General features: G+C 34.9%; 1 protein-coding gene across 6 annotated transcripts in view; it reads left to right on the forward strand.

The window, feature by feature from the left end:
• STK38L (serine/threonine kinase 38 like) overlaps positions 1-13,732 on the forward strand; it is a 74,912-nt gene extending 61,180 nt beyond the window's left edge. For 5 of the 6 annotated variants that reach the window (XM_079139406.1, XM_079139401.1, XM_079139402.1 and 2 more), the window contains 9 exons: positions 4,507-4,630; positions 6,474-6,628; positions 7,055-7,157; positions 7,350-7,411; positions 9,639-9,756; positions 10,178-10,301; positions 11,311-11,406; positions 12,492-12,583; positions 12,677-13,732. In XM_079139406.1, coding sequence (XP_078995532.1) covers positions 4,507-4,630; positions 6,474-6,628; positions 7,055-7,157; positions 7,350-7,411; positions 9,639-9,756; positions 10,178-10,301; positions 11,311-11,406; positions 12,492-12,583; positions 12,677-12,804 — 1,002 coding nt within the window. In that variant the 3' untranslated portion in view covers positions 12,805-13,732. Of the gene's footprint in view, positions 1-2,171; positions 2,492-4,506; positions 4,631-6,473; positions 6,629-7,054; positions 7,158-7,349; positions 7,412-9,638; positions 9,757-10,177; positions 10,302-11,310; positions 11,407-12,491; positions 12,584-12,676 lie in introns of those variants that run through there. The other variant, XM_079139404.1, reaches the window with a different exon arrangement.
• Positions 13,733-14,580: the final 848 nt, after the last annotated feature.

Consider the following 14,580-nt stretch of genomic DNA (forward strand, 5'->3'; position numbering starts at 1 on the left):
AGGTGATCCTCATGCGTTGGGTGATGGATAGGTGTAAAGCAGGCGATGGATGGGCAAGAGGCAGGCAAATGGAGCATGATAGGCGCCTGACAGTGAGCAATTCGCTCCAGCTCAAGTCTTATATTTAAAATTTCTCCATGTTTATAATCTATGTGTTAGTTTTCTTGAGCTGCTGTGACAAAATACCACATGCTGGGTAGCCTATTTTCTTATAGTTCTGGAGGCCCGACCTCCCAGCATCAAGGTACTGGTAGTGTTTGGTTTCTGGTGAGGCCTCTTCTCCTATCTTGCAGAAGCCTACTTTTCAGTAAGTCTTCACATGACCTTTCCTTAGTGAGTGAAGGGAGACGGGTGGTGGTAGGGTGGGGAGAGAATGAACACACATGCTCATATGAAAACTCCTGGTGTCTCTCCTTATGAGGATACTTCACCCTCATTAAACCTTAATTACTTTTTTAGAGGCCCTAGGTGTTAGCATTTCACGATAGGAATTTTGGGTAATTCATTCAGTTCATAACAGAATTCCTTGTGAAATACCTCCTTTTCTGATTTTGGTGAAAACAAAGAACAGTTCTCAGCACTCCCAATCCTGTTGCATATCAAATTAGCAAACCTAGTTTCCTGAGAATTTGCTGGTTTTACCTATTTCCAGAATCTGTTCCCTGCTCTATTTCTTTGTTCTCTGTTCCCTGTGGCTTAATGCAGTTCTGTGGGGTGGCCATAATGTCTGAAAACATTGATATGTTTTCATTTCATAGGTGGTCCGTATTCACCTGTATTTCCAGTCTGGGTGGACACCCTGTAGAACTCTAAACTGAATACATATTCTGGTGAAGGACTCAGCAATGGGGATATAAAGAGAGATGGCACTTCTCTGTTTCTCATGTTTTATCTTTCAGTCCCCACCCAATTCTTACTTTGTCATTGCAGCAGTACAGTGTTGATTTTTATTTCATTATGACCCACTTGGATTTTCAGTGCATTGTTTTGCTTTGTTCTTTCTTTCATGGCATTCATTCTGTTACTGAGTAGCTACATTGTACCAAATACCATTGTATTTGCGGTTCGAGAATACAGTGACGTGTGTGTTCGTGTTTTCAGCAGAGGTGGGATCAAACCCAGGGCCTGGCGAATGTTAGGCATATGCTCTACTCCTGAACTCCCACCCCAGCCTGGGATACAGTAGTTAACAAATCTGGTCCTTGTTCTTTTATAGCTGCAGAGACAGCTATTTCAAATTGTCATGATTGATAAATATTATGCAAAATTTCTTTTAAAAGGATAGGTGGTGATACAAATGATCTGGGTTAAAGAGGAAGAATTTGATTGGGGAAGTTTCTCTGAGGGGGAGATATTTGATGAGAGACTAATGAGAAAGAATGACGTCTGTTAGAACCAAGGTCCAAGGAGCAAATCCAGAGACCCTGAGGCAGGGATAACCTTAGTTTGCTCAGAGAGAAGGAAACCATGTGGCTAGAATTAAGTGAGGGAAAAGTAATTAGAAATGAAGTAGAAAGGTTAAGCAGCAGCCAGGTCACATGGGACTTCAAAGGCCACAATCTAGAATTTGGATTTTATTCTGAGTGCAATGGGATGATATTAGAGGGTTTTTTCCTTTCAACTGGGCAATGTTGTTTACAAAAATGAATCCATCTTTTTGCTTACTTATAAAAAAAGCAAGATTTTGAAGCAGGGAGACCACCTGAGAGAGTGTATATCATTTACATCCAGGATGTAGTTGTGGCTTACACTTCGGTTACAATAGTAAGGTTGAAGAAAAATTAAAATAGATTAAGCGTATATGTTTGCAGGAAGAGTCAGACGAATTTGCTCAGATAGACAATTGCAGAATGAGAGGATGGGCAGAGTTGTAAGGAAAAGTAATGGGATTAGGTGAAATTGCCTAGGGAATGAGTATAGATAGAGAAGAGGGCGTGGATTCCAACACCACACAAAACTACAAAGAAGACAGAGAATCTTGGCAAGGACAGTTACAATGGATTGGCAGGGAGAATGGATTGGTGGAAAAGAGAATGGAAAGCAACAAGTAGAGAAGTGAGTAGAAGTTAATTCTTCATGTGAAGTAGATTAAAGAATAGGTTGGTAACATGAGACTTCAGGCCAAAAGGCTTTTTTTTTTTTTTTTTTTAGGACAAGAAATGTCTTAGTTGGAAGAATTCATTAGAAAGGAAAAAGTTGAAGATGCAGGAAAGAAAAGGGAGATAATTGCAGTAGCATGCTGGAAGACAGGACCAGAAACCCATCTATTAAAACAGAAGAAAAGCAGAGAAATGGGAATATAGAGTCGTTGCTCTCACATTGGGAAGTTCCAGGTTCCTGCATGGGTGGAAGTGAGCAGTCATTGGCTTGGAGTAAAGTTGGTGCAGCTTGTTGGAGGTCAAAAGAGAGGTGTGAAGTAGTCATCTGGAAGTGTGGGAAAAGATACTTGCTATGGCAAATACCCGTTGAGATCTGTACTCATGAATTTATGGTAAAAGCAGTTGATAGGTGCTTTTCACCCTGGTTTCGCTGGAGTGTAAAGGTGAAAGATGAAAGGAACCGTCCAGAGATGAGGTTTTAGGGGACTTTGTTGATGACAGTCTGTGATTCCAGAGGGAAGAGGTTTGGAAGGCAAGAAAGGTGGATTTCTCAAGCTGGAGCAGAGAATTATAGGTGATGGAATGTAAGTCTGGGTAGAGATGGTAGCCTCAGAGACAAGGAGGTAAGTAGGAATCTAACTTAGCCATAATGGGATAAGTTCTAGATTCAGTTTTAGAAGAGAGACACAAGGTTGCAGTTAGTTCAAGCTGTAGTCAAACTACTAGCCATATGTGACTACTGGACAGTAGAATGTAGCCACTCTGAATTGAGATGTACTAAAAATGTAAAATAGACACTAAATGAAGACTCAGGGCCAAAAAATATAAAATATTTCAATTTCAAATCAATTAGATATTTAATTTAGATATATCAGATTATATAAACTATTACTAAAATTAATCTCACCTAGCTTTTTTTTTTTTTTTTTTTTTTTTTTGCTTTATTGTGGCTACTGGGAAATTTAAAATTACATATGTGGCTTGCATTACATTTGTATTGGACAGCATGATGTCAAGTATTTCACTGGAAGTTGAGGAGCCTGTGGACTACTGTTATTTCTTATACAGAGGATGTCTTACCAGCTTACAGTCAGTTTTGCATTTTGGAATTGTCCCCCACCCCCATAAATTAATCTGCATTTGTTACCACTGAATTTCGTTTTAGAAAACCTTTTCCTATCGAATTCTATGTATTTCAGGGTTTATCACAGTTACTCTAGTGCTAATAAACATACCACAAAATCAAGTCTCAGCCCTCCTGCTGCTACATCACCATATTCATCCTTTCCAACCTTCTGGTCCCATTTGGGAAATATACTCTGTAATTCGGCTTTAAGATATTTTAAAATAATCAAGCCAAATTTATGATGATATGAGTGTTTTTCCTGACAACATCACATACAACTCCAAAAGTTCAGGGCTTTTCCTTTACTGTCTTAAAATGCTTTGTACAAAAAATTCGGAACAAATTTTTATTTTCATTTTTTTCCCTTAATGAGACAAATTCAGAGAGATTATAGAGTTTTTTGATTCCAGTTATTGATTCTTAGTTCTTGACTTCTTTTGCTGTGCTCTCCAGCTTTTACTGAACCAGGCAATAACAGTAATTCCCAAAATGATATCAAGCAGATCAGATTTTATTATTCTTAAAAAGCTTTCAAATATGTGCTTTCAATGTGCTTTGGACCAGAATTCTTAGTGGTACACAGTGAAAATATCAAAAGTATAAAACAAATCTTGATTAATCCTTGAACAAAGAATATATAAATATACTAATGCAAGAGCATCTGGAAACTGAAGTTATACCAACCTCATAAATTATTCGGTTTATAAAATTTCTAGTCTATAAAATTTTTACATAATGATATAACAAGTAATTATGTGTCCGGCAAAACCTCAAAAACTTATACTAATTTACTGTAACCAATGATTAGAGATTTTCTAAAAATAATATAATACAAAGTTATTACAAATGTTCCTCCTTATAAAAACAAAGGTCAAACTAGGCCCTTTGTTTAATAGCTAAAAGTAGTTTGCTATTTTTAGCTTTGTGATACTAATCTACAGGGCATTGCTTACTACTTTTAACTTATAGTCAAACTAATGTCCTGAATTTATGTAATAAAGCCAGGATTCTTGCTTGGGTTGAGAGGTTCTGGTTGGAAAAATTGTGGACTAGTCATTATCCTACCTCAAAGGCCTCAGCTTTCCATAATATACCTGTTGATCTCATCTTTTCAACCCTAAAGATGTAAGCTGTAATGAGAATGTGAACATGCATTATGTTTCAAATCTTTTTTTCAAATTCCAGTTTTCCTTCGTGACAATTATGGATGAATAATTGTGAGAGGGAAGTTTGAAAAACATATAATGTGTTACAGTTATTTTTCAAAATGTATTCATCTAGGTGGCACATATCCGAGCAGAAAGAGATATTTTGGTGGAAGCAGATGGTGCCTGGGTGGTGAAGATGTTTTACAGTTTTCAGGATAAGAGGAACCTTTATCTCATCATGGAATTTCTTCCTGGAGGTAAAGAAAACATAGCAATGACAAACTGACCAACCATATCTTTATATATAATACTAACTTTATCGTTTTAGGTTTGCTTTTATAGTTCTAGTTATAAGGTTTATATACTCACAGTTTTTCAGAATTTTATTCTATAATATAATGTTAATTTTGACCATGAATCAGATCAAATCAAATCAAATTTTGAAGGAATGATTAGATTGGCACACTTTAAATACTGCCATTCTGGGTTCACTGTAACCAATTAGATTGTTAAAACAAAAAGCCAATAAAATGAAAACACAAATACCCAGTGGGCAAATGACAGAGTACAGAAGAAAAACTCTGGCTGGTTTATATAGCAAAATGTTCAACTTCACCTATATTCAAGGAAATGCAGTTTTAAATAGGAATGGTATACCATTTCATGCTCTTCAGATTATCAAAAGCCTTCAAGTCTGATAATACTGTGTATTGGTAAGGCTGTAGAAGATATTAGCCTCCTGTAAGCAGATCTCTAATTTTGTTGGAGAGCAATTTAGAGATGTTCAGTGAAACTGAAAATGCATGTGGCCTGTAATCCTAATCTAGTACTTTCACAACTGGCTATATTCCCTGGAGATTCTCCTTACATGGGTACAAGAAACCTGTGAAAGAATGCTTATCCCAGCATTGGCATAATAGCGAAAAACTACATGCAAGACTAATGCCCATCAGTAGAAGTATAGAAGAATAAAATCTGTCATAATTATGTGATGGAAATTATTTTACTGTAGTTAAAAGTCATAAGCTCTATCTGATTCAACAGTACAGTCTCAGAAACAGCGGAGTGAAATAAAAACAAGCTGTGAGGGCTGGGGTTGTGACTCAGTGGTAGAGTGCTTGCTTAGCATGTGTGAGAGGCAGTGGATTGGATTCTCAGCACCACATAAAAAATAAATAAAACAAAGATATCATGTCCATCTACAACTAAAAATATTTAAAAAAAAAAACTTCTAAAAAAGCTGTGAAATCACACATAATTTGATACCATCTGTATGATTTTTTTAAAAAACAACTACAAAATTTATAGATTAATATATATGTATGTGAAACCATATTTTATAAATGAACCAGAAGGATACACACCAAACTAAATGCATCCATCATTACTCAGTGAAGAGGGAATGGGAAATAGAATGGGAGTGGAGGACAAAGAATACTTCTATAGTTTTTTTTAAAAAGACTCAAAGCAGATATGAGAAAATGTTACCAGTTGTCAATTTTATGTTGCAAATGCACCAGTGTTTATAGTACTAAAAACTACTTATTTGCCCGTTTTTAAAGAAAAAATTTTCTTGAAAACAAAAAATGTCTACAAGTGACTTTTTAAAGTGGGTTAATGACCTGTTTTTGTTGAACTAAGGAGCTCAGCTGTTTTTGAAACTTTAAAGAGTATGTCTGGTTTCCTGGTGCATTTATTCTGATTCTTTTGCAGTTTGACTTATTTTCCTCAGCAGCTTATTCTGGATATTGCATGATATCAGCTCTCTTCTGATTTAGTTTCAAAATCTCTCTACCCTCGGGCTGGGGTATAGCTCAGTTGGTAGAGTGCTTGCCTCACAAGTGCAAGGCCCTGAGTTCAATCCCCAGCACAAAAAAAAAAAAAAAAAAAAAAACACCTCTCTGTCCTAAAACCATTACATGTCATGAAAATTTGCTTATGCAATGACACTTTTGTTTGGCTCCAGAGATGGTTAGAGTTATACTGGTTGGATCATAAAATGCCAGATCAGACGTACATTGTAAAAATACAAAGAAAGCTTTTGCAGGGTATTTCCCCTTTTGAGGTATTTTCAATAATACGATACTTCCCTTTACTTAGGTGACATGATGACATTGTTAATGAAGAAGGATACATTGACAGAAGAGGAAACACAGTTCTACATTTCAGAGACTGTTCTGGCAATAGATGCAATCCACCAGTTGGGCTTCATCCATCGGGATATCAAGCCAGACAACCTTTTATTGGATGCCAAGGCATGTGCATAAACTGGTGAATTACGAGGTTGCTGATTATTTTATAGAGTAAAGCTAATTTTAGGTTTAAAAATGGACAACTGCAATTTAGATTATTACTAAACAACATTATTTCAGAAAGCATAATAGGAGAGGACTCTGGAGTGGAATACATCATGGGGCTATGACTGACACACACACAAACTAACTCTCTCTCTCTCTCTCTTCTTTCCAAGGCTGGGAATCAATCCATGGCTGTCTTTTTATCTCCTTCCATTTTATATTTTTTAAAAATAATCCTCCTCAAATATTTCTAAGTTTACATTTTTACTTGTATGAATTTCAAGCCAAAGATTTTTATAATGGTTACATTTAAAAAAGGAGTTTATAATAAGACCTTTTGTCTTCAAAGTTAAGATAATCTGGTTTTACTGAAATTTTTTTTAGGGACATGTAAAATTATCTGATTTTGGTTTATGCACGGGGTTAAAGAAAGCTCACAGGACTGAATTCTACAGAAATCTCACACACAACCCTCCAAGTGACTTCTGTAAGTTTGCTTTTTAAATTTTGATTAAAATATTATAGTTGGTTTAATGCAGTATTGTTTAGAAATGAGCATTTTCTCCCTTCCTCTCCCTACTCAACCAAATTTACCCCTGTGTTTTAGATGTGTGTATGTGATTTGTCTTTTGCTAGAAGTTTTACCCTTGTGATTGTAATTCTGTCTTGTTGAAATTAGCATTTCAGAACATGAACTCAAAGAGGAAAGCAGAAACATGGAAGAAAAACAGGAGACAACTGGTGAGTCAACCACATTTTTAAGAAAGAATTTTGTGCACTGGTTTTAAAATCTCATGTTTTCTAGTTGATTGTTTTGTCTTCACAGTGATTAGTACTTCCTTCATTGCATTGATGGTGCTTGTTCTGGCCTCACACAGTTTTCTTAGTTTCTTTTTATAATTTCCTTGCCTATAAAGCAAACGAGTTTTACTTTATGATTTAACTTTGGAGTACTTTATTGAGAATTCCCATGAATAAGTAATTCATCTGCTTAATAGTAAGTAACACTGTAAATAAAACTTACTGAGTGTATGTAATGAATGGCTTGAGATTTCTATTTCCTCATTTTCTGTGCTGTGATATAAATCCTGATACAGCAAATACTAATCAGTAAATAAAGTGGTTGTCAGTTTCTATGAACTTCTTTATAGATAAGTAAATAGGAAGTTTGGGATGTCAACAGTGTTATGATAGAATAGATACAAAACTTTGCCTTGTGTCTGGGTAGGATGGTGCATCCCGTAATCCCAGCAGCTTGGGAGGCTGAGACAGGAGGATCACTGGTTTGTGGGCAGTCTCAGAAACTTAACGAGACCCTTTCTTAAAATAAAAAGTAAAACAGGGCTGAGGATATAGCTTAGTGATAAAGGGCCCTTGGGTTAGATCCCCAATAACCAATGCCCCTCACACACAACAAATTGCCACAGGTAAATTTAATCATTCCTTTATTGTAGAATTACACTGCTTTTAACCCTATACTATTTCCCCTCTATTACTTACCAAATTGGTAAGAATTGTTTCCCCCTTTCCCTCTTTCCCTTTATCTTGTTAACTGGAACCGTGAACATTCTTAATATGAAGAATGTGCCTTTTGACTTTGTTTTTCTAGTTTCTCATTACAATGCCTGGCACATATAGACACTCTATAAATATTTGTTCAATTCATTCAAGTAATAAATAGGGATTTTAACTCACCATTCCTTCGGGGAAGTAAATAGACTGAAAAATAATAGTTTAACCCCCTCTAAAACCAAGTAAATGACCTTTGCATTATTGAACTTATTTTCTTATTAGCCCAAGTAATTGAAAACTCTTGTAAAACAGTTCATGTTGATAAATATTTGTTAGTTGAATAAGGAAGTGGATGAACAATTCTCCTGTGGTAAATTTACAAAGTGCTGGAAACACAAAAAGGACTCAGGATATTCCTGTGCCCAGATTAACTCCCTTTATAAGTGACAGTGCAGAGCAGGGAAAAGAAAAGGTGCCAGTGTGCACATGAGATGGAACCTCAGAAAGAACGCTGCTCATCACTGAGGGGCATGAGTTGAGAGGTAGGCAGTGTGGTTGGAATTACGACTCAGCAATCACAGCCACACTGTAACACATCAGATGTTACTGCTTGATGAAACAAGCAATAAAATTATCATTCCTAAATATATTTTTAAAAGAAGTTCAGTGTTTTTTAGATGTATTGAGCTATGCATTGAGGAAAATTCCATTCTACTTTTAATTGTGTCACTTTTAGATCAGACTTCATGACTGAGAAAAGAATTGCAGTGTTCCTACTTGTAACGGAAAATAATGAATACTGGTTAAAAATATGGGAGAATTCTTTACCCCCTATTTATAGTTTTCAAAGGTAATCATAGGTTACTGTTTAATGGCCAGTAGTCATCCTGTGCTGTATCAGGGTTTCCAAAGGAGAAGTGAAAAGTGTTTTTTTACTATTTGGGACAGGAAATTTCTCCTGCCCACTAACTACCAATCATGTCTTCTCCCAGGTTGTTGAGATGATAAAATCTGCTTTGTACATCACAAATAGCACCCAGCTGTCATTGAGAACTACTCCTTAAAGAAAGTTTTTGTAGGATTTTGTATGAATTAAGAATGAAGCCAGACACAGTGGAGCACACCTATGACCCCAATGACTCGGGAGGCTGACGCAGGAGGATCATGAGTTCAAAGCTATCCTTAGCAACTTAGCTAAGACCTTATCTCAAATAAAAAATAAAAGAGTGGGGGTGAGGCTCAATGGTAAAACTGCATAGCTTCCTGAATGGCTCACCAAGCCTTGCATATGATAAGCATGCAGAATAAGTTATTAAAGGAAAAATTAACCTCTCTATACATTATTTTTTTTCAATAGTAAACAATACTCAGGTAGTTGTGTTATTTTTTGTTATGTTTTGTGTTTTGTTTTTTAAATGTTGAGAATGTTGGTATTTGATGAGCTGCTCCTTTGCAGGCATATTCCACAGTTGGGACACCAGATTACATTGCTCCAGAAGTCTTCATGCAGACTGGTTACAACAAATTGTGTGACTGGTGGTCTTTGGGAGTGATTATGTACGAAATGTTAATAGGTATGTTCGGTCATTAACTTATATACATGATATGTACATTACCTTGAAGTGGTATTGTTTGAATGTGTTACATATATTATGGGCTAAAATACTTGAACTACTATAAACCTATTTCTAACATTCCTCAATATTTACTACATACTGACAAATACCAGTGAACTCTTTAGGGATCCTGTTGTAGGAAGGCAGGTATTTACCCGAACATCCATGTATCTGCATGGCTTTTCAGGTAAAATATGGAGGAGGGGGTGCTTTAAATCCTTTATTGACTCTGTTGGCAACTTTGTTGTAAATTGATGAATGGTGGCATTTTAAAAATTAAATACAGCATTCAGTATTATTTCTTGTGGCACATATTTAGTAGGTATAATTTAATTAATCACAAAAGCTGATGAAGCTTTTGTTTTCTTTGTGACATTAGGCTATCCACCTTTCTGCTCCGAAACACCTCAAGAAACATACAGAAAAGTGATGAACTGGAAAGAAACTTTAGTATTTCCTCCAGAAGTACCCATCTCTGAGAAAGCCAAGGATTTAATTCTCAGGTTAGTGTTTAAATTCCTAGAGGAGTTCAGGGTGTCTGAAACAGGTACCTAAAAGATCTATTTTACTTTTGTGTGTCAAGAGTGGAAACCACTGATCTACATAACCAAAGAGGTCAATAAATAAAAAGGGTTTTGTTTTTGTTTTTGTTTTTTTTTTAAATGTAAACTCTTAAAAGGAAGTTTGCAGGGGAGAAAAGTAGTTAAGAGGGAAGAAGACTTGTATTGTTTCAGGAACTGATACACATTAAAAGCAAAATGTCACTACTGTTAGAATGCAGTGACCTAATCCTATTAGAGAGAAAAGGGAAAGGAAATTTGTTAGTGGTAGGAACTCATTTTTATGAAAGTCTGTATATGAGGTCATCTAAGCAAAGATTCCATTCTAGTCTATAACTAAGATATATTTGGATGCTGTTGTGAATTGCTGGAAGGATTATAAATGGAACAACCTGTGGGAATAGCCTATTGGCAGCATATTGTTAAAAACTCTTTAAACCGCATATGACCTCAGAGCTAGCAACTCTGCTTCTAGAATTTTTGCTTATGCAGATAATTAGATGTATATAAACATTAGAATGTGTTTATCATAGTATTGTTTTAGTCATGAAAAATTGGAAACCATCTAAATATTCAACAGTAATGTACTAGCTAAATAAATTGTAATATCTCCATATACAAATTTTAGACCATGAATTTGCAGAAAAAAATAACTTGGAAATTTTCTCAGTATATGAAAAAAGTAATCTTAAAATAATCACTACTTTTTCAACACAATATTTTTAATACCCTCATAAGAGAACAGAAGGAAATAGCTTCAAAATATTTATAGTAATTATCCCTAAATAGTACAATTACAGATAATTTTTATTTTCATCCACATTTTCCACAATAAATATAAACTACCATAAATAGGAAAAAATTGTAATGCTTTAAAAAAATAAAACATTTGAAATAATGTAACCTGAGTAATTTAGATATAATTTGTATGTAATTTGTTTCCTTGTTCTAGATTTTGCATTGATTCTGAAAATAGAATTGGGAATAGCGGAGTAGAAGAAATAAAAAGTCATCCCTTTTTTGAAGGTGTAGACTGGGGGCATATAAGGTATGTTCCTAGTCTTTGAATGGGAGAAGTTTGAGTAAAATGAGTTTCTAGATATAGTGATTAATTTACCTCTAATTCTGCTAGATTAAATACAAGAAGTACCACTATTATAATGTTATTAAGTCAGTGTTTTCTGGGTTATATAAGTAAGACTATACTGGCTATAGCTAAATGACTTATTTTAGGCTAATATGCACTATGGTACCTTTTATTTAGTACCTTAGTACCTTTTACATAATCTTGTAAATTTAACACCTAACAGATTCATTAAACATATGTTGAAAAATGTCTTAATTTAAGCCAGGCACAGGGGCACATGCCTGTAATCCCAGTGGCTCGGGAAACTGAGGCAGGAGGATCTCGAGTTCAAAGCCAGCCTCAGCAAAAGTGAGGTGCTAAGCAACTCAGTGAGACCGTCTCTAAATAAAATATCAAATCGGACTGGGGATGTGGTCAGTGGTTGAGTGCCTCTGAGGTCAGTCCCCGGTACCCAAAGAAAAATACAATAAAAACGGGTAGTTTCTTTTAAAAGTTTTTATAGCCAAATGTTTTTAGCATGATAAAGAAGGCATTTTCATGACTAGTTTTTTTTTTTTAAAACCTAATGTGCCCACTGCTCTTAAAATTTGTAGAACTGAGAAGTTTTTGCATTCATATTTCATCACAAATATGTAGTACCTTGTTTTTCCAAATAACTTTGAATTTATGGATCTTCTACTGGAAGTATTCTAGTCTAAAATCACTTAAGTAGAATCCAATCCTCACTATATTCTTATTTTTATATAACTGTAAAATCTTTTAAATAAAATATCTTGTTTTTCCCCTTCATTAGCTCTTTTTTCACTTAAAAATAGCTTGAAAAAGTCTTGGTACAAGAATATAAAATTCCAAGTAAATGAAAATATTTTTGTAAAAAATTGTACTCAACTATTTTGAAATCCACTTAACTATTCCCATATCCACAGTAAATGTCATTGACCTTTGTAATATCTAGAAAATAGCATGCACAATTTGCAAGAATTATTTGTTGGAAAATTAAGAATTCAAGAAAATTTACCATAGTTACTCAATACCTTATTTAATAGGGAAAGGCCAGCAGCAATCCCTATAGAAATCAAGAGCATCGATGACACTTCAAATTTTGATGACTTCCCTGAATCTGATATCTTACAACCAGGTAAGATATTTATAACTCATACTATTAAAAGTCTAAGAAGATATTTTATTAATGACATTTTTTTATTCTTGGTTGATTTTTCTATCTTTCTAGTGCCAAATACCACAGAACCAGACTACAAATCCAAAGACTGGGTCTTTCTCAATTATACCTACAAAAGGTTTGAAGGGTTGACTCAGCGTGGCTCTATCCCCACCTACATGAAAGCTGGGAAATTATGAATGAAGATCACATTCGCCCACAACCAAGAGAACTCAGGTAGCTGCATCACCAGGCTTGCTTGGCGTAGGTAACAAGACACTGAAATACCCTGAAGACGGTGGTGCTTATTGACTACAAGAGGAAATTCTACAGGATTAGGATTTCTAAGACTACTACAGGAATAGGTTGGCAGTGCCAGCTGGCTTTTTTTTTTTTTTTTTTTTTAAATATTGTTTTTGTTAACTTTATTATACGAAGGTACTGGAATAAAAGGAACGTACATCCCTTTCTAACTGCACTGCCTATGTGCGTATTAAGGTCCATTCTGCCTGTGTGTGCTGTGGCTTTGAACTGTAACACCTCTAATCAATTCAGGAGAAATACATATCATTTAAAGCAACATAGGCTAACCTGTAGGTAACACTGCAGTATTGCTGATTCACTGCAAATCTTATGGGTCTAGATAATCAGTAAAAGCCATCTTCCATAGTTGGTGTTAGAACATTTGCCCCATTTGTTTGGACATCTCTAGAATATATATGAAGACAATTTCTGTAATGGTTTTAAGAAATTTAAAAGAGAATACACTGGTTCTTTAAAAAATAGAATTAATCATCAGTTATTACACAAACTCCACAGTAGGGAGTGACAAGTTTCTAATAAGGAAAAGGAAGTTTTAACACCTTCACTCAAGAACTCCACTAAGATATTTACTTTGTGGTCAGAAATACTAATGACCTTTATATACGTAGTCTGTATACTTATAGGGAGATGTACTGTATTATACAAAATGTAAAGTTGCTTTTTTGTGACAAGAGGACTTCTTTTTTTAATAAGAAGACATGGCATTATTTTAGTTTGATTATGGTGAGTTGAATTTCAGAAATGACCATGAAGGCTGCTTGTAGAACCTAGTGTATTTTTATTAAACTATTTTTTTAAATGTCAGACTTCTGATTATGTAAATTGACTTATAGAGAACAAAGAGCTATTTGCTTTGGTTTTATAGAAAGTTGTTACATATCATGGATAGTTACATTTTATTTCTTTTGATGAAATTTTTTCCTTTGATAGTACTTGTATTATTGTGCCATTATTTTCTTATGCTCCAAATGTACCAAAGATCCTGAACAGAGTGGATGTTCACAACAGAATAGAATTTTGCTTTCCTGTGGGAATGTTGTATTCAGACATGAAAGATCTCTCTCTGATGGAGGTCAGCTTATTTGAGGGCAGCACTATTTGGGTCGAGCTGCATCACTGTGGCTTAATACCAATAGGATTAAAGAAGTAAATGCAGGCCAAGAGGTTGTGATTAGAGGAAAAGAGAAATGGCAGCATCAAAATCTTTGGGTATTTCCCTAAGAATTAAATAATCTTTTCTTGCTCAACATTTTAATTCTAAAATGACTTTCCAAGGTTTTGGTTTCATACATACTAGTTGAAGATAATAATATTTGTATTAAAGAATGGCCTTATGTTTATCATAACTGTTAATTGATAGAATTATCTGTGACCAAAATCTAAAGTGATGACTTATTTGTAGGATGTCTTTCCTAAGGGGAAAGAATTGCAGAGGAGCATTATGCAAATCTACAAAAACTGAAAATTGTTGCTGCTAGGTAACTCCCAATATTTCAGTAAGGCCATCCTGGTGTGTCCCCCTCCTTTTGTTTGCTTTCTTTATTTGTAAGCATTTGTTGAGTACTTTTTATGTGTTCATCTAGTAGTTCATCTCCATTTTCCTAGTTAGATCATCTGATTGAATATTTAAGAGAAAATTTTGAAAACTCTGG

The sequence above is a fragment of the Sciurus vulgaris genome (genome assembly GCF_902686455.1).
Source record: "Sciurus vulgaris genome assembly, chromosome: 5".
Lineage (NCBI taxonomy): Eukaryota > Metazoa > Chordata > Mammalia > Rodentia > Sciuridae > Sciurus > Sciurus vulgaris.